We start from the raw sequence: 15784 nt of genomic DNA on the forward strand, positions 1-15784 counted from the left end.
AACTTTTCATAAAATGATGGGACCTACATTTCAGAACTATTACTATACTTACTCCTGGTTCAGCAAGTCAGGATATTATGCTGCCTTAGTTTCAGAAACAAGAAGATAATAAATGGGAACAGAGCTACTTCATTGAAATATTTTTTGTGTAATCAAATGTTCATTTAATTGGTCCTGCTTAATACATGACATTAAAAAATCTTATTCAAAAGTATCTGCCCACGTTCTTACTTATTACACTTATTTTACTACACAAGGAAACCAAATTATGAATCATTTTTCAATTGTCCTAGTTGTCACTTAGGACAGCAGTACATAGTAGATGATGGGGAAAATGATCAGGCAGTGGGAGACTTAGTCTAGAACTAAAGATAAAACCAACTTAGTGCTTCATTTGTTTAAAAAAGGACAGCTGGAATCACACAAAGATTTTGGAAAATAAATATACCGAGTAGGAATCTTAAAACCCAGTTGCATTCCTAAACACTGTATCCTGCTTGTCTCATGTGAACACTCTCTCGTGTAATAATTATTTTTTTCACAGAGAAAGATATAAAAGGAAGTAAAGAATAACATGTTTATTTGCTAACCAGTAATACAGATTACCAGAAAATAAACCTAGTGCATCTTTCTCCATCATGTTTGACTGAATTTTTGGTAACCAAATCAAAATTAAATCATAGAAACTCAAAGAAATGAAAGGAAATTTTGTGGTTTTGGGAGATCATAAGAAGACTTTCTGATGTACCATGAAAGGCTAGTAAGACTATTAGCAAAGTGTGTGAGACAAACCATGGAACTTGGTTGCTGAATGTACCATTGCTTGAATGGTCACCTAGATGCTTCAGGTATATCAATTCCCACTGAAAATCTGAAATCATAAATTAATTTCCATAAATTAATCTCTCAAAAATTGTAGGGTTTTAATATGACAAATGATACAAGATATATTTTTCTCCATAAGGATGTTTCAACACATATGGACTGTTCCATTGTGGAGCAGGTGATCTTTTACAGACTGATCATGGGCAGAAATCTGCACAATAACAATAAAAAAAAAAGTATATTCTGTCAAAAGACGTCTATGCTTTACTGAAATAATGTAGTAGCTAAGTAGTAGATCTACACACTGAATCTACACACTGAATCTACACACTGGGATACAGATCTGCTGATATCTTTGTGCAGTGATATCCAAGATATTAAATTCCCCAAATTTCACTAATGTTGGAAAAAATGAGGAATACTTCATAACACTTCAGCCAACTGTACTAGTGGGTTGAGGTGCACGCTTTTAAGGCTTGGTAAAGAAAATCTGTCTTTCACCTAGATTAACAGCTTAATGACATGGCTACAGGCTCACTTCTCATTAGCTCTCTATATGAAGCAATAAGATGCGTAGCCATTAAACCATTTCCTTGACAAGAACAGCTTGTTCTACTTTAGTCATGGAATTCGTCAAGGATAAGATGTCTACATATTAATGCCAGCTCTGTTTCACAAAATAAAGTAAAATATGACATTTTTAGCTCAATTTTATGATGATTCTGAGGAGTTTTACCAGAACTGCTATTTTGGTGAGTTTAGTTGATTCTATATGGTTTCTGGATTCCAGTAATGAACCAGACTGTAGTATGATCTAATGACATGTAGTGGACTTGATGGGTCTTGACACACAGATAATGTAAATTAAAAGGGCTCAATCTTAAATGAAATTTTAAATCTCAGTCTGTAGTATTGCAGAAGCTGTGTTCGTCTCGAAAGACTCACAGAGTTGCATGGCAATCTCAATTCTTTTTTCTGATTTCTTTATTCTGATTTTTTCTGATATACAGATTTTCTCTGTATACTGTGTTTGCTTGAATAATGTAGCCAAAGGGCTATCTTCCATTCTGCTACCTTCCCAAGAAAAATAAGAAACAGTGAGTAGACTGGGCTAACAAATTCCAATTAAACAACCAAAACTTTGAATTCCATCTGCCACAGTGAAAACTGACCACTCTGCTACTTGGAAATTGAACAGTTCACACACAGTTTATAAGTCAAAAAGCTCAGGAACTTAGCCAAAAAAACCCAAACAACCCCCCCAAAACCAAATCAAAATAAAAAACCCCTTAAACAAATAAACTTATCCAATGTACAAAACTAGAACAAACTAATCAAACCCCAAATTCAATCTATTATGATGAATGCACTCTCTATTACAAGAAAGTCAGCATAATTCTTGAAAATTGCAAGCTGGATATATTAGCTTAAGCTAATTAACAGGATTGTGGAACTAATTCAATGTAAGTTTTATTTACTTTTGTATGCAAAAACATATAATGCATAAATAAAAAAAGGAAGAGCCTAACTTCAGATTCTAGGTTGTATATGAAAATTTGGCCACTGTGAAATTGGTTTTTTCTTGCTTTTCAGATTTAACCAATTTGCTCTAGAATCCCCCTCCCCCCCAAAACATTAGTGCACGATCTTCATGATATCACTTTACAGTGACTCCGTGCTTCTCTTTCCAATGTATTTAGCAACACAAATTTCAGTGATTTCAACATGGACCTGAATGGGCCTTTTCAATTTATATAGAGCACCAAATTCACAAATGAATTTTAGACTATTTTGTCCCCAAGTTGCTCTATGAATAGCATTTCAGATCAGGATTTGTCATCCACCTTCCATGCTTTTAAGTAAAAGGGATAGTTAAAAGATAGTTTCAATACTTTAGTAATATAACTAAGATCCCTTCTTCCAGTCGAACGTGATTAAAAGAAACACTGGGATTTTTTAATGTCAGAAAATACTGTATGTACTGGTACTACCTGTTAATATGTATGTCCTGTATATTTCTGCAAAAAGGTAGCAAAATTATGTAAAAAGTAGGCTGTCTATAACTTTGAGGAATACTAAAGTTTTCTAAATTATTTTTTTCTTTAAAGTAATTTTTTTCCTAGTGCTTTTCACTGGATTGACAACTGTAGGCCTCTTTTGTGTAAATCTGCTTCTTCAAGTAAAACAGAAAATTGACTTTAGTAAAAAAATAGTTTTACACGTTGTGCTTATCAGTTGTTTTTGAAAGTAATCTAAATCTTGCAGTTTCACCTAAAATTCACAGCAAGATTCAGAAAAAATAACATTATTTTAGAAACACAAAAGAATACCAAATTTGAATTCTTAGTTTGGTTAATTTCTCATCTTCACAACTGAAATAATTTTAAAGCTCATCTTCCAAAGAAGAAACACAGTTTAAAAAAGCAATTGTCCATTTTTATTTTGTTTACATTGCACTGAAAATTTACATCATACTTTTACAAATCCTTTTTCATAAAAATATACTTCTTTACAAAAGTGTATGCATTAATATAAGAGGAGTAGCCAGTTGCAGAAGAAACATTTTAAATGATCTCAAATGTATTAACCTTAACATTAATGAATGAATCATAGTTATTGCAGTCATTTGAATAAACGAGAATAAATAACAACCAATGGTATAAAATATAAAACAGCATCCTTTTAGTAGAATACAGTTTGACAGAGTTGTATGAATATTCAAAACAAAGTGTTGTAAAATGGTTTATAAGAAATTCATCAAACATTATAGAAATCCAAGCAGCAATCCTGGGTACAATGATTTTTGGTAGGCACTCTCTATTACGGTAATAAAAAGTTTAGATTTTCACAGAATCATTAATGTCTGAAAGGGACAATAACAGATAATTCACACTGGCTAACACACAGCATTTGTGAGTCATGCTATGAATGGAAGACAATGACCTACATCAAATAAATTACTGGGTTCCCACTGAATAATTCTGATATGAAATAACTGTAAAACTAAAAATTGCATTTCCTTAGAAGTGATTCTGGAATGTCGAAAACTTGTATCTGAGGGCTGTGGAATCTGAATTGTCCCTAAAATGAATGGATTGTCCCTAATAAAATCATGGCTTTATATATATATATATATATCAATTTTTTTTCATTGCACTATGGTAATATATTTAATTTTAAATGAGCTGTAAAGATTTTTTTCCCTAAAGTACGGAATATATAGACAAAATAGATGTGAAAACACAGTATTTTCAAATTATAACTTCCTTTTGCCCTGTAGATCTGATCCAAAGTTCATTGAAGTCTCTTAGAATCCATCAGCTTCAATGGGATTTCATCATGCTTTGTGCATGCATTTTGTTAAAATGCTGAAGGAATAAACTGGTGTGATATGGCCTAGTTTTAACTAACATGGATTGAAAGATGGTGTCTTAAATTTTTGATATATGGATTTCATTACTAATGTTACTGTAAACTGCATTTTTAATAGGAAATATCATTAAATTATGTTTTCATTTTTGCAAAAATGTAAGATGGTCACTCTTGAATGTTCTTCAACGTTACCAAACATAGTCACATACAAAGCTCAACTCATATTAGCTTCTTCATTGTAAAATTTGTCTAGATGTATGATTGACAAAAGAAATATATAAACATTACCATTTGTGGGTATTGTTAATGGAAACACAGAAAATAGGTTTCACTTGGAACATGAAAATGAAGCAAGTTGTGAAGCAGGGAAGGAAATTCATGAAATAAGAATATGAATTCTATTTTTTTTTCTGTGGCATGAAAAGAGAAAGTTATAGTTGCTGATTTCTAAATACTACATCCTGGACTAAAAAACTTAACTGTACTGAGAAAAATAAAATACTAAACAGGCTGAAAAAGGAAAAAAGTTACCAACTCATGAGAAAGGTGTAGCATATGACTGTTAAAGAGAAATCAGTGACCTATTGTCTCCTGTAAGTATAGCTCTTATTTTCTACCTATATCTTTTTTTTTTTAACCCAGTCCCTCTATTATAGTTTTTATAAAGCACAGAATACTGATAGTGGATGCTCCTCCAATATATGCAAATACGTTTTATGTTTTAGAATAACCTCCTTTTTTAAAAAAGCAAATAAACTGTGAGTAGCACTCATGGAGTGCAGCAAATTTTTTTAACACTCTCCATGGCATACATGAAGAATTCTGATCCAGTTTATGAAAAACAAAATGAAAACAAAATAACTACAACGCATACTTGCCTATCGTCCTCAGGAAAAGGTGACCCACTACATCCTGAAAAGTGTGCTTTAATTTTTTTAATTTCTTTTTTTTTTTCAATCAGCGAACTGTGTGTGCACTGTGTTGTGTGCCAATTCCCAGACTTCGAAGACAAATCATTACCACATTATACCATTGTGCAAACAGTGTTCAAGTTGGGGTCAAATCGTACCGCTTTCCCTTCCACTGACTTTGCATTTGTGTCATACATGGGGTTTTCAAAAGCAGCTTGTCCATTATTATTTTCATGTACAGAGCATCCTGTATACTGTGTTTTAGGTGCAGTCCTGTAGAAGAAAAACAGAGCATTTGTAACTGCAGTTTTCCTCACTGACTTAATGCGGTTTAAGAATCAGAGCAGAATTTAGCTCCCAGTTCCAGGAGCTAAATATAACATCTTGGGGTTATTTTTACAATATCTATGCTAAGAATTAGTACTGTCTTTATTAAATTTAAGAAATTTATGATTCATTGAAAATGGTGTTCACCTAGAAACTTAGTTAACAACCTTAGAAGAGGTTATCCATTGCTATTAGATCCATTATCCAAGCTGTTATCCATTACAATTGGATGATCAGATGATAAATAGCAAAGAGTACAATAAAATCTTGTAAAGACACAATAATTCCCCCATCCAGATGACTGAGGTTTTCTTTTCCATTTGGAGACTTGACAAGTTTACCAAGAAATATAGTTGAAACATTTTCTTTTTCACTAAATAACTCAAAATACAAGAGTTCAAACTCTTAAAAACTTTTCATCCATATTGCTATACAAAATGCATACTATATTGTAAATCATCAATATAAAGTGCAATGATCAGTACTTACAGCATACAGGTAATAACAAATACATAAAAAATTACATGGGCAATTTTTCATATTCTGAAGCAGTTTAAAACGAGCAGTGCTGTTTAAAAGTCATGGTATGTGTTTCAAAATAACGTTATCCTGTAGAGTATGTTACTAGTATTATTGTCAGACTATCAGATGTAAATTAACATTTTGGTAGTTAATATGCAATGAATTGTCATTAAAGTGGTTAAATTTTCTTCAGTTATCTAATGCTTTAAAGCTATGGGAAAAGGTTACTTGACACTGCATCCCAAGAATTAATACTGGTCTCGATAACATGACCAAAACTGTTGAACTCAGATTAATGAAACTGAAAAGACTGGTGGCTGTTTAACACAATTGCATATGAACTAATAATTTCAGATGTAGAAACAGTTCCACAATGAAACCTCTCAATGACATACTTGCGTATACTTGTATGCCAATAAACAGAGCAAGTATTAAAATAAACTACTCAGAATATGATTCAGTTCTGTCACACATAGAAAAAAATATAGGCAATTCATTGTAAGTACACATAAAGTCTACAAATTATATTATTCACCATATGCCAATAATTTATAACATCTATTTTATTATAATGAAGGAAGAAATTTATAAAATTTTAAATAGGTAGGAATGAAAGTATAGCACACTACAATAAACTTGTCTCTTAGTCATTATACCAGACCTTAATGGAGGTGGGGAGAAGGTTTCCATATTTTGCAAACACTTTGTGGTTTTACAGAAAACCTTATTCACTTGCAAAGATTGAAGGCAATAAAATCAGCAACAGATAGAGTATTAGAGGAATTTTGTATATATAATTAGTACTTACCTTTGTTTATAAAGATAAAAGCCAAAACCAGCAAATATAAGGGCAAAGAAAGGCACAAGGATAGCAATGGCCACTGAACTACTGTTTGTACCATGTGGTTGATTAGAAGAACTTGAACCCTCAGACATGTTAAGACCTAAAAAAAAATAAATAAGAAAAAACAAGTAATATCATATATGTGTCTGTTATCTCCAGCACATACTACTCCATAATCTTCAGAATTCAATAACGTCTTGTTATTGGGTCATCAAAATGTGTTCAGCTGCATAGATACAGCTGTATGCTGAGACCATCTGGAAAGTATATATATATATATATATATAATATTCTGATTAATAAGTAGATGCAATATGTTGGGAGAACAATACATATGCTCTGGTATAGTAAATATCTTACAGCATAATTCTGCATGGGATTCAAGTTTTGGATGTTATTAACACACATTAATGTACTTGATAGAAAAAGTCAAATTCATTATTTCCTTAGGCATTGTATTGATATACAGAGTGAAAGAGATAGCAATAATTGTGAAGAGCTAAACCAGATATTGATGAAAAAAACAGGAATATGACCTTCTGCATGGTTGAGGAATACATTATCTACATTATATACACAGACAGGTTATACAATTTTAAATGTGAGGAAAGTAATAATGCATCTTCAAAGTTAATTTTTAAGCTTTTAACTGGACCTTTTAAGAATTGCATCCATCATAATATCTTCTTGCTTGCTTTATTTTACAAGGCAATATATAGAAATTAAAAAAAAAGCCCAAATAAAAAAAAAAAAACAAACAACCAACCAAACAAAAAAACAAACCAACAACCATGAATGTTTTGAGGAAAATTGTGTGGGAACAGCATTCAAAACGTTTTGTTTCAGAGAAGCTATTTTTGTCTTTGTGTGCATGAAATAGTGAAGTGGTAAACATGCTAAACAAAATCTGTTCAAAGATTGTAAATCTCTCTATAGCTGTATTAACTACAGTGTCACTACTGATAACATACAGAATACAAAACAGTGAACTGGCAAAGAATTAGAATTTGTTGAATACCTAATCTTTGAAGTCCAAATTGTCCATAATCTTTACCCTGGATGAATCCTTGAAAAACATATGTTGCTCCATCAGGTTCAGCAGAAACCTGTAAACAAAAAGTACTCTGAATTAAATGTGGAAAAGTTTTTTGCAAGTTACAAGCATCTATTTGAAAGGGAGTTATTCTATTCTATATCCTAATATGCTTGACTGATAGCTGTTATTTCCCATTATAAACACCCTCTTTTCCTAGAAAATCTCTATAAGAAGTGCAAATAAAAAGGCATACCTTAGATATGGTGGTTTATAGTTACATATGATACCTTATACGATACCTTATACCTCATACCCTTAACTGTATTTTTTTTAAAAACAGTAAAACTTAAAGTTTCCGGCAGTTCAAATGTCAGTATTTCTAAGATCTTTTATACATCATAATTTTCTGTTTTGTTTAGGAAGTAGATGGAAAAATTTATATTGCATACAATCCTAAGGATGCAAGTATTGAGGTTTTAATAACTACTTTTAAACTAAATAAAAAAGACCTCACATTAATTGACAGTTTATTTGATCTTTTTCAGAGTTTATCCCAATAATCATTGAATTATGCAGCTGTGAACCAGAAGAATATTGAATAAGGCTTTGGCACAAGGGCGAAATAGTATAAACTAAAAGGCTTGTGGGAGGGAGGAGATGATTGTGATCCTATGATTATCTCTCTTAATTACAGTAAGTACAGTCTAAAGTAATGCACTGTATACAAATTGACAGATACTTGCTTCTAAGGATAGTTATTAGGTTTAAATTCAGTGGTTCCTAGGCAGGTCCCTTCAAGTTTTTCCCTTGTTTCCCTTTCTAAAGACACAGTATGTCTTCAGCAGTGACCTGAAGCTATGTTTTCACTGAAGAAAGAGTGCCTTTCTCAAGTGAATTTCTTACTTTGGAGTAAAGCAGCCTTTTTAAGCTATTGTAAGATTAAAAAAAATTGTCTGCTTTTGTATATTCAGAAGTCTGAAAGCAATTTCCTTGCTTTTGTCATATTTTTGTCACCTCAGGAACATGTTCATGAAGCCTAAAGTTTGTTCAAGCCAAGAAAGTTAAGCCTTTTTACCAGTACATTTATTGCTTAGTCAGTTTAGGGTTTGTTTGTGCTTTGGTTTTGATTTTGCACCTTTTTTAAAATGAATATTGAAGCAGTGCCATAATTTGTGAGTACACTTCAGTATACACCTCTTCTTTTTGTTTGGCATAGGTACCCATTATGGTGTCACTGTACTGCTTTACCAGGAAGTAAAACACAAGAAAAAAGACAAATTCCTTGAAAAATTAGATGGTGTAGTAAGGACGCATGAGTGTTTATAATAATCCAAACTATGTTAGGCCCTTTCTTTACTGAAAAATCTACTTTTTTCTTTATCTTTTCTTTGAAAACATTTCCTGTTCATGATTTAAACACATCCCAGCCACGTGGGCTGTTGTTATTTACCCCTCTCCTTCACCTCTCTTCCTCTCAGTTATATGCTCTCTTCTTCTCTCTTTTAAAGAATAAGCTTAGACCCAGAACCTCCAAGAGGCCTAATGCTTAATTGGAGTAATCTATTTTTTTTCCCTGTATATGTAACCATTCGTGTTTTTCATGGTATTCCTGAAAATATCACCAAAAAGTAAAACATGATTGCTAGCATAATGATAAAAATTGTTATTTTATTAATATAACAATAAATTGATATTATAATTCTGATGAAACTTGTAGATATATTAGAATAAAATTAAAAGAAACCTACAAGAAATACTTCTGTATTAACACACTGTATAATTTTGTCTACACTGTATGATTGTTCCCATATTTTCCCTCAGACTGGTTTCCTATATCTCACAACAAAATTTTCCTTTAATTTAATGAATCAGCCTTGCTAACAAGATTCTATTTGTATGTCTCAGGATTTTTTGGGTGTAAAACACCATCACGATTTCAAACAAACAAAAAAAAGTTATCTCTCTTTTACAGCCCAAATATACTCACAAAACCATCCATAGCCCATTTTTCCTCTTTCAACTTGCTTGCAGATGTATGGGAGGGTGCTTTAATGAGATATATGTGGAGCATTAGCCGAGCTTCCTGGCTTTTATACACTCCTGTGGAATATAGTTTTAAAAATTCATATTTGTGTTGAGTAGAAAAATAATTTCATCTTTAAGAATAAACATTTAATCTCTTTTCTTAAAAAGGGAAAGCAGGAAGAATAGGTGCCAATCGTTACCATTGTTAGTTTAGCAAGATGCATTCTTTCTTGAAATTATTTGAATAATAATACGGTTTCAATAGAAACCATTTTTTAGCTTAGCCTGTAGAAAGGGCAGAAGGGAAATCCTATACACACAGCTGTTTCTTAACAGTTATACAGGTAACAAGTCTTAGACAGAATAAACATTGACAGTAATCTGATTTGAGATGGAAAAGACTGTTCTGAATCAGACAGAGTGTATTTAAACCTCACATCCCCACTTTCTGTATATATAATTTAATCATCACATAACAAATGTAATAATAGGAACATCCACACACAAATTCTTTTCCAGAAGCTGGAGCTAAATTTAAAAAATTCTAAACTTGAAAATATTTTAAAAAAATTAAATTTTCTTCATCAGTCAGTACTACACAGTTTCTTCCGGACAATGAAAAGACTTGTATGCAACCTCATTTACTTCATAGGCATAATTAACTGTCTCGTTGTTCCTGTAGAAAAAATATTTAGAACATAAATATCCTTATTTTCTTATTTGGAAATGAAAATAAAATGCTACAATATGCTTAGTGATTTAATCTTACTTTACAAAGACAGTAGTGAATAGTGAAAATACAGTTATGATTTTTTCCCCCACATTTTTAAACATTGTTATGAATTAATGGTTTAAAACTTCAGATTTTAAATAGATCTCTCTAGTATGACCATTTTCTTTCTAGAAGACCACCAAAATTGCTATTCTTTTCATACAAAGTCTCTTATTTGTAGAATCACACAAGGTTATACTGCACTTTACACGAGAGAGAGCTAATGATTATTAAAATTATAACAGAAACAAAGCTAAAACCAAAACCAAACAAGAGTAAAAACATTAACAAAAACAAACCCCAAGAATTAATACTAATTATACATAGAAAATTTCATCAAACCTAACTTAAAACTCACAGAACAGACTTCACACTGTAAATTAATTTGATTTAAACACTGGCTTTTATGCATCATATTTTTGGGGGTTTAGTTTATACTGACTAACAGATTCTCAAATCTTCGTTCGCGAAGCCTAGCCATGATGATGACTAACAGATGCGGATGGCATCAGGCTGATGGGCTTGATCATCTAGTTTGTGTGGCAAGGTTTTGGTAGCAGTGGTCATACAGAGGTAGCTTCTGTGAGAACTTGCTAGAATCTTTCCCTTTGTCTGGCAGAGCCAATGCCAGCTGACTCCAGGACAGACCCATCTCTGGTCGTGGCTGAGCCCATCAACAATGGTGGTAGTCACTCTGGGATAACAGATTTAAGATGGGGGGAAATATACTGTGAAACTGCAGCTGGAAAGATGAGTGAGAATATATGAGAGAAAAAGCCCTCCATACACCAAGGTTAGTGAGGAAGGAGGGGAGGAAGTGCTCCAGATGCCAGAGCAGAGAGCCTCCTGTATACCATGATGTGGCAGCTCTGCTCGAGCAGCCCATGGAGATCCAGAATAGAGTAGAGGTCCACCTGCAGTCTGTGGAGGATCCCACGCCGGAGCAGATGGATATGCCTTGAAGAAGGCTGTGACCTCATGGGAAGCCTGTGCTGGAGCAAGTTCCTGATAGGACCTGTGGACCCATGTAGGAAAGAGCCCTTGCTGAAATAGGATCACTGGCAAAACTTGTGACCCTGTGGGGAACCCAATGGAGCAGCCTTTTCCTGAAGAACCGCACCTCATGGAAAGCATATGTTGACAAGGGTCCACACTGGAGCAGTTTGTGAAGAACTCCAGCCTGTGGAAATGCTCCATGTTGCAGAAGTTTGTGGAGGATTGTATGTATCCTGGGGGTGGGATCCCACACTGGAGCAGGGAAAAAGAGTGAGGAGGAAGGAGTAGCAGAGTCAACATGTGATGAACTGACCACAACTCACATTCCCCATTTTCCTGTGCTGCTGGGAGGGGAGAAGACAGAGAACTCAGGAGTAAAATTGAGCCTAGGAAGAAGGAAGGGGTGTGGGGAAGGTGTTTAAAGATTTGTTTTTATTTCTTATCATCCTACCTTTGTTTGATTGGCAATAAATTAAACTAATTGCCATGAATTGAGTCTGTTTTGTCCATGATGGCAATCACAATTGATCTCTCGCTGTCCTTATCTCAACCCACTATCCTTTTGTTATACTTTCTCTCCCCTGTTCAGCTGAGGAGGGGGAGTGATAGAGCAGTTTATTGAGCACCTGGCACCCATCCAAGGTCAATCCACCACATTGTCCAGTGAAAAAAAAATATAACTAAGGCTGCACAACACCACTAGCTAATACTGTAGTGGAAGGAAGAAAATGTCCAGATACTTCATGTTCTTTGCATCTACAGGTAGAGAAGGAAGAAATGTTGCCACAACCAAATAGCTTAATATTGGACTCCAGTGCTGCAAAGAGATGACACCGCAGACAGCAGAATTTTCAGACTAATAGAGTTTTGTATCCATAGTCAGTAGAAAATGGTGAGTGAGTGTAATGTGTGTATGTAGAGTGAAAAAGGGTATTTGTAATCACCTTTGTGTGCAGTTGAAGGAACCTTTTATTTGGAGAAGGAGGTTTTTGGGTGAGAACACAGTATTTTACTTTTCTAATTCCAAAAATAAAAATACTATATCTGCTGCTCTTAATTCCCTCACAGAAATTACATGGCTGAAACTAAAGAGACGTCATACAACAGGAAAAAATCACACAAAGTAAAGGTAAACATTATTATCAATCAGAAAACATTCAGTCGATCTACAGCCTCTCAAGTATGACTCTTATAGGGACACCTACAAAATACCTTCAACAGACAAATCCAGGGATAAAAATTCACCATTCTACTTGATATTAGAAAATCAGACCTCAACAGAAACACAGATTCTTTGGCCCATACATCCTTCCTGTAGATCACCCCTCTCAGAAACATATGGGTTGAACTTTCCTCCCATTTTTTTTTCCAACAGGGTGATGTTTTGTCACTTCTGTCCTTGCTAACACCAAAGAGTGGCAAGAAACTACTTCAGATAAAGGAGTCCTAGAGCGATGAGGAAGATTAAAAACAGCAGTGTCCAGCCTATACTTAAATGAAATTTTTAGGCTTTTTCCAACCTTGCAAACAATGTGGTAGACAGAGGATGAAATTTCAAGAAACTAAGTTTTGAGTGATAATATTGATTTCAGGTGTTTCTTTTATGCCAGTTCACCCCCTTGTGTAATAGCCTGCCACTCCTGTGGTGTGACAGACCCACTTTCTGTGTGCTTGAGATGTTTCAATCAAGGGACTGACAGATTCGTTAAAAAAAAAAAACAACAAAAAAATCCCCACAGCAACAACAACAAAACCTCACAAACTTTAAATCCAAACATTTCTAGTATCTTTTCAGCCATATCTGTAGTTTCTACTGATGGTTTTCAGCACAGAGAACTGTGCCTGCTGTGCCAACATAACCATGACAACAGTGCTGTGGTTGGCAGAGACTGTGGAATATCACAAAGCAATATTGCATTCAAGGACTTCTTCTGCAGCCACAGCGTGAAGGGATCTATGTCTCTGGGTAGCCAGCCTGCTGAGCTGGAAGTCAGACATGTGGAGCAGACTGATATCCCCAAGGAGACTTCAAGGGGAAACGGTCAGCAATCTGCTCCACCACTTAGACACACACAAGTCTTTGGGGCCAGATGGGATTCACCCAAGTGCTCCCTAAACCACTTTCAACCATTTACCAACAGTTCTGGCTAACCTGGGATGTCCCAGTTGACTCGAGGTAGCAAATGTGATGTCTGTTTAAAAGTAGAGCCAGAAGGGGGATCCAGGGAAGTACAGTCCTGTCAGCCTGACCTTAGTGCCACAGAAAGTTACTGAGCAGGTCATCTTGAATGCCATCACATGGCATGTGCAGGACAACCAGCGTATCATATAAACCTAGCCATATAGGTTTACGAAAGGCAGATCCTGCCTGACTAACCTGGTCTTCTGTGATAAGGTGCCTCAGTGGATGAAGGAAAGGCCGTGGATGCTGTCTAACTGGACTTTAGTAAAGCTTTTGACACCATTTCCCACAGCATTACTCTGGAGAAACTGACTGTTCATGGGTTGGACAGGTGGACGCAGAGTAAAAGACTTGCTGGACGGATGAGCCCAGAGAGTTGTGTTGATTGAAGTTACATCCAGTTGGTGGTTGGTCACAACTGGTGTTCCCCAGGACTCAATACTGGGGCAAGTCCTGTTTAATATCATTATAAATGATCTGGACGAGGGGATCGAGAGCACCCTCAGTCAGTTTCCATATGACACTAATTTGGGCAGAGGTGTTGATCTACTGGAGGGTAGGAAGGCTCTGAAGAGGGATCTGGACAGCTTGTATCAATGGGCCTGCACTTGGGTCCCAGCAATCCCAGGCAACACTACAGGCTTATAAGGACCTGGGGGTGCTGGTCAACAGTGGCTGAACATGAGTCAGTAGTGTGCCCAGGCGGCCAAGAAGGCCTGGCATCCTGGTTTATATAAAAAATAGTGGGGCCGGCAGAACCAGGGAAGTGATTGACCTCCTGCACTCAGCACTGGTGTGGCCGCACCTCGAATCCTGTGTTCGGTTTTGGGCTCCTACAAGACAAACATTGAAGTGCTGCAGCATGTCCAGAGAAAGGAGTTGGAGAAGGGTCTAGAGCACAAGTCTTATGAGGAGAATGAAGGAATGGTTGTTTAGTTTAGAAAAAAATGGAGACTGAAGGGAGACAATATCCTGTCTTCACCTACCTGAAAGGAGGTTGGAGCAAGGTGCATTTTGGTTGCTTTTCTGAAGTAGCAAGTGGTAGGATGGGAGAAAATAAAAGATAATCTAAAAAGTGTCATCTCTACTTTCTTTCCATGTTCAGTAGGTATCTCTGACTTTCTAGGTCAACAAATATCAATCTCATCATATTGACAATTACTCATTAATAGGTTACAGTAGAGAAATTTTATAATTAATAATAATAAAATCTCAGGAACAGCAATTTCAGTTTATTTATAATATTTAAAGAATTAGCATGAGAATTAGGATTATTCTTTTACTCCTTATTGACTATTAACTCCAAATATAATAAAAACTTGGGAAACTAAAACAGAAAAAAAGGGAGAGAGAAAGAAAAGGTGGGAAAATCTCTGCCTTTGAAAAGGTACTGAAATAGAATAAAAATTTCTTTGATAAGCTAAGAAAGTTTCCAGAAGATGTTAAAAGTTTAAGTGTTATGCATAAAGTTACAGTGAACCAATGTATATAAAGCAGAAAAAAAAAAAGGAAATTCCTATTTCTTAGGCCATACCTGATAGCAGCAATTCCATATTGCTGTTTGTAAGTGTTGCATTTACTCTTCCTGAAGTTGCATTGAAACTGGTGACTGTCAAAGTCATGGGCTGTTTCTTGCTTTTGTAATTGTAAGATCCTTTCCATATATAATTTTGGGCAAATACATCATCAGGAACTATAAAGACATAAACATGTTTCAATACAAATTGCAATATTTAGTACTTTCAAAGTCAAATATCCAACAAAATATGTGGCAAATATTAGCATTTTCTTTCCTTTGCTCTTTCTGTTTTTAAGGCTAGGAGGCATAATTTTTGCATATAAAGCATAGAAACCTGACATGAACTTTAATGAAAGAATGTGTTTGTACTGAAGAGCACAAGCACAACTATACCTTCATTTTTTTCCTCAAATATAGACCTGTTTTAAAATTAAACCAACTCCATAAAATCAA

At 34.8% G+C, this 15784-nt stretch overlaps 1 protein-coding gene across 1 annotated transcript in view; it reads right to left on the reverse strand.

Annotated features, from left to right (window-relative positions):
- Nucleotides 1–3239: 3239 nt before the first annotated feature.
- Nucleotides 3240–15784, reverse strand: part of CSMD3 (CUB and Sushi multiple domains 3) — a gene marked incomplete at its 5' end in the record, with an annotated part of 538890 nt that continues 526345 nt past the window's right edge. The window contains 5 exons of the mRNA XM_039386640.1: nt 3240–5381; nt 6766–6901; nt 7820–7907; nt 9825–9937; nt 15347–15505. Of these exons, the coding sequence (XP_039242574.1) occupies nt 5222–5381; nt 6766–6901; nt 7820–7907; nt 9825–9937; nt 15347–15505 (656 nt within the window). The remainder of the gene's footprint in view (nt 5382–6765; nt 6902–7819; nt 7908–9824; nt 9938–15346; nt 15506–15784) is intronic.

Source organism: Pipra filicauda, unplaced genomic scaffold (genome assembly GCF_003945595.2).
Source record: "Pipra filicauda isolate LSUMZ 115617 unplaced genomic scaffold, ASM394559v2 scaffold497_size843975_pilon, whole genome shotgun sequence".
In the NCBI taxonomy this organism is placed as follows: domain Eukaryota; kingdom Metazoa; phylum Chordata; class Aves; order Passeriformes; family Pipridae; genus Pipra; species Pipra filicauda.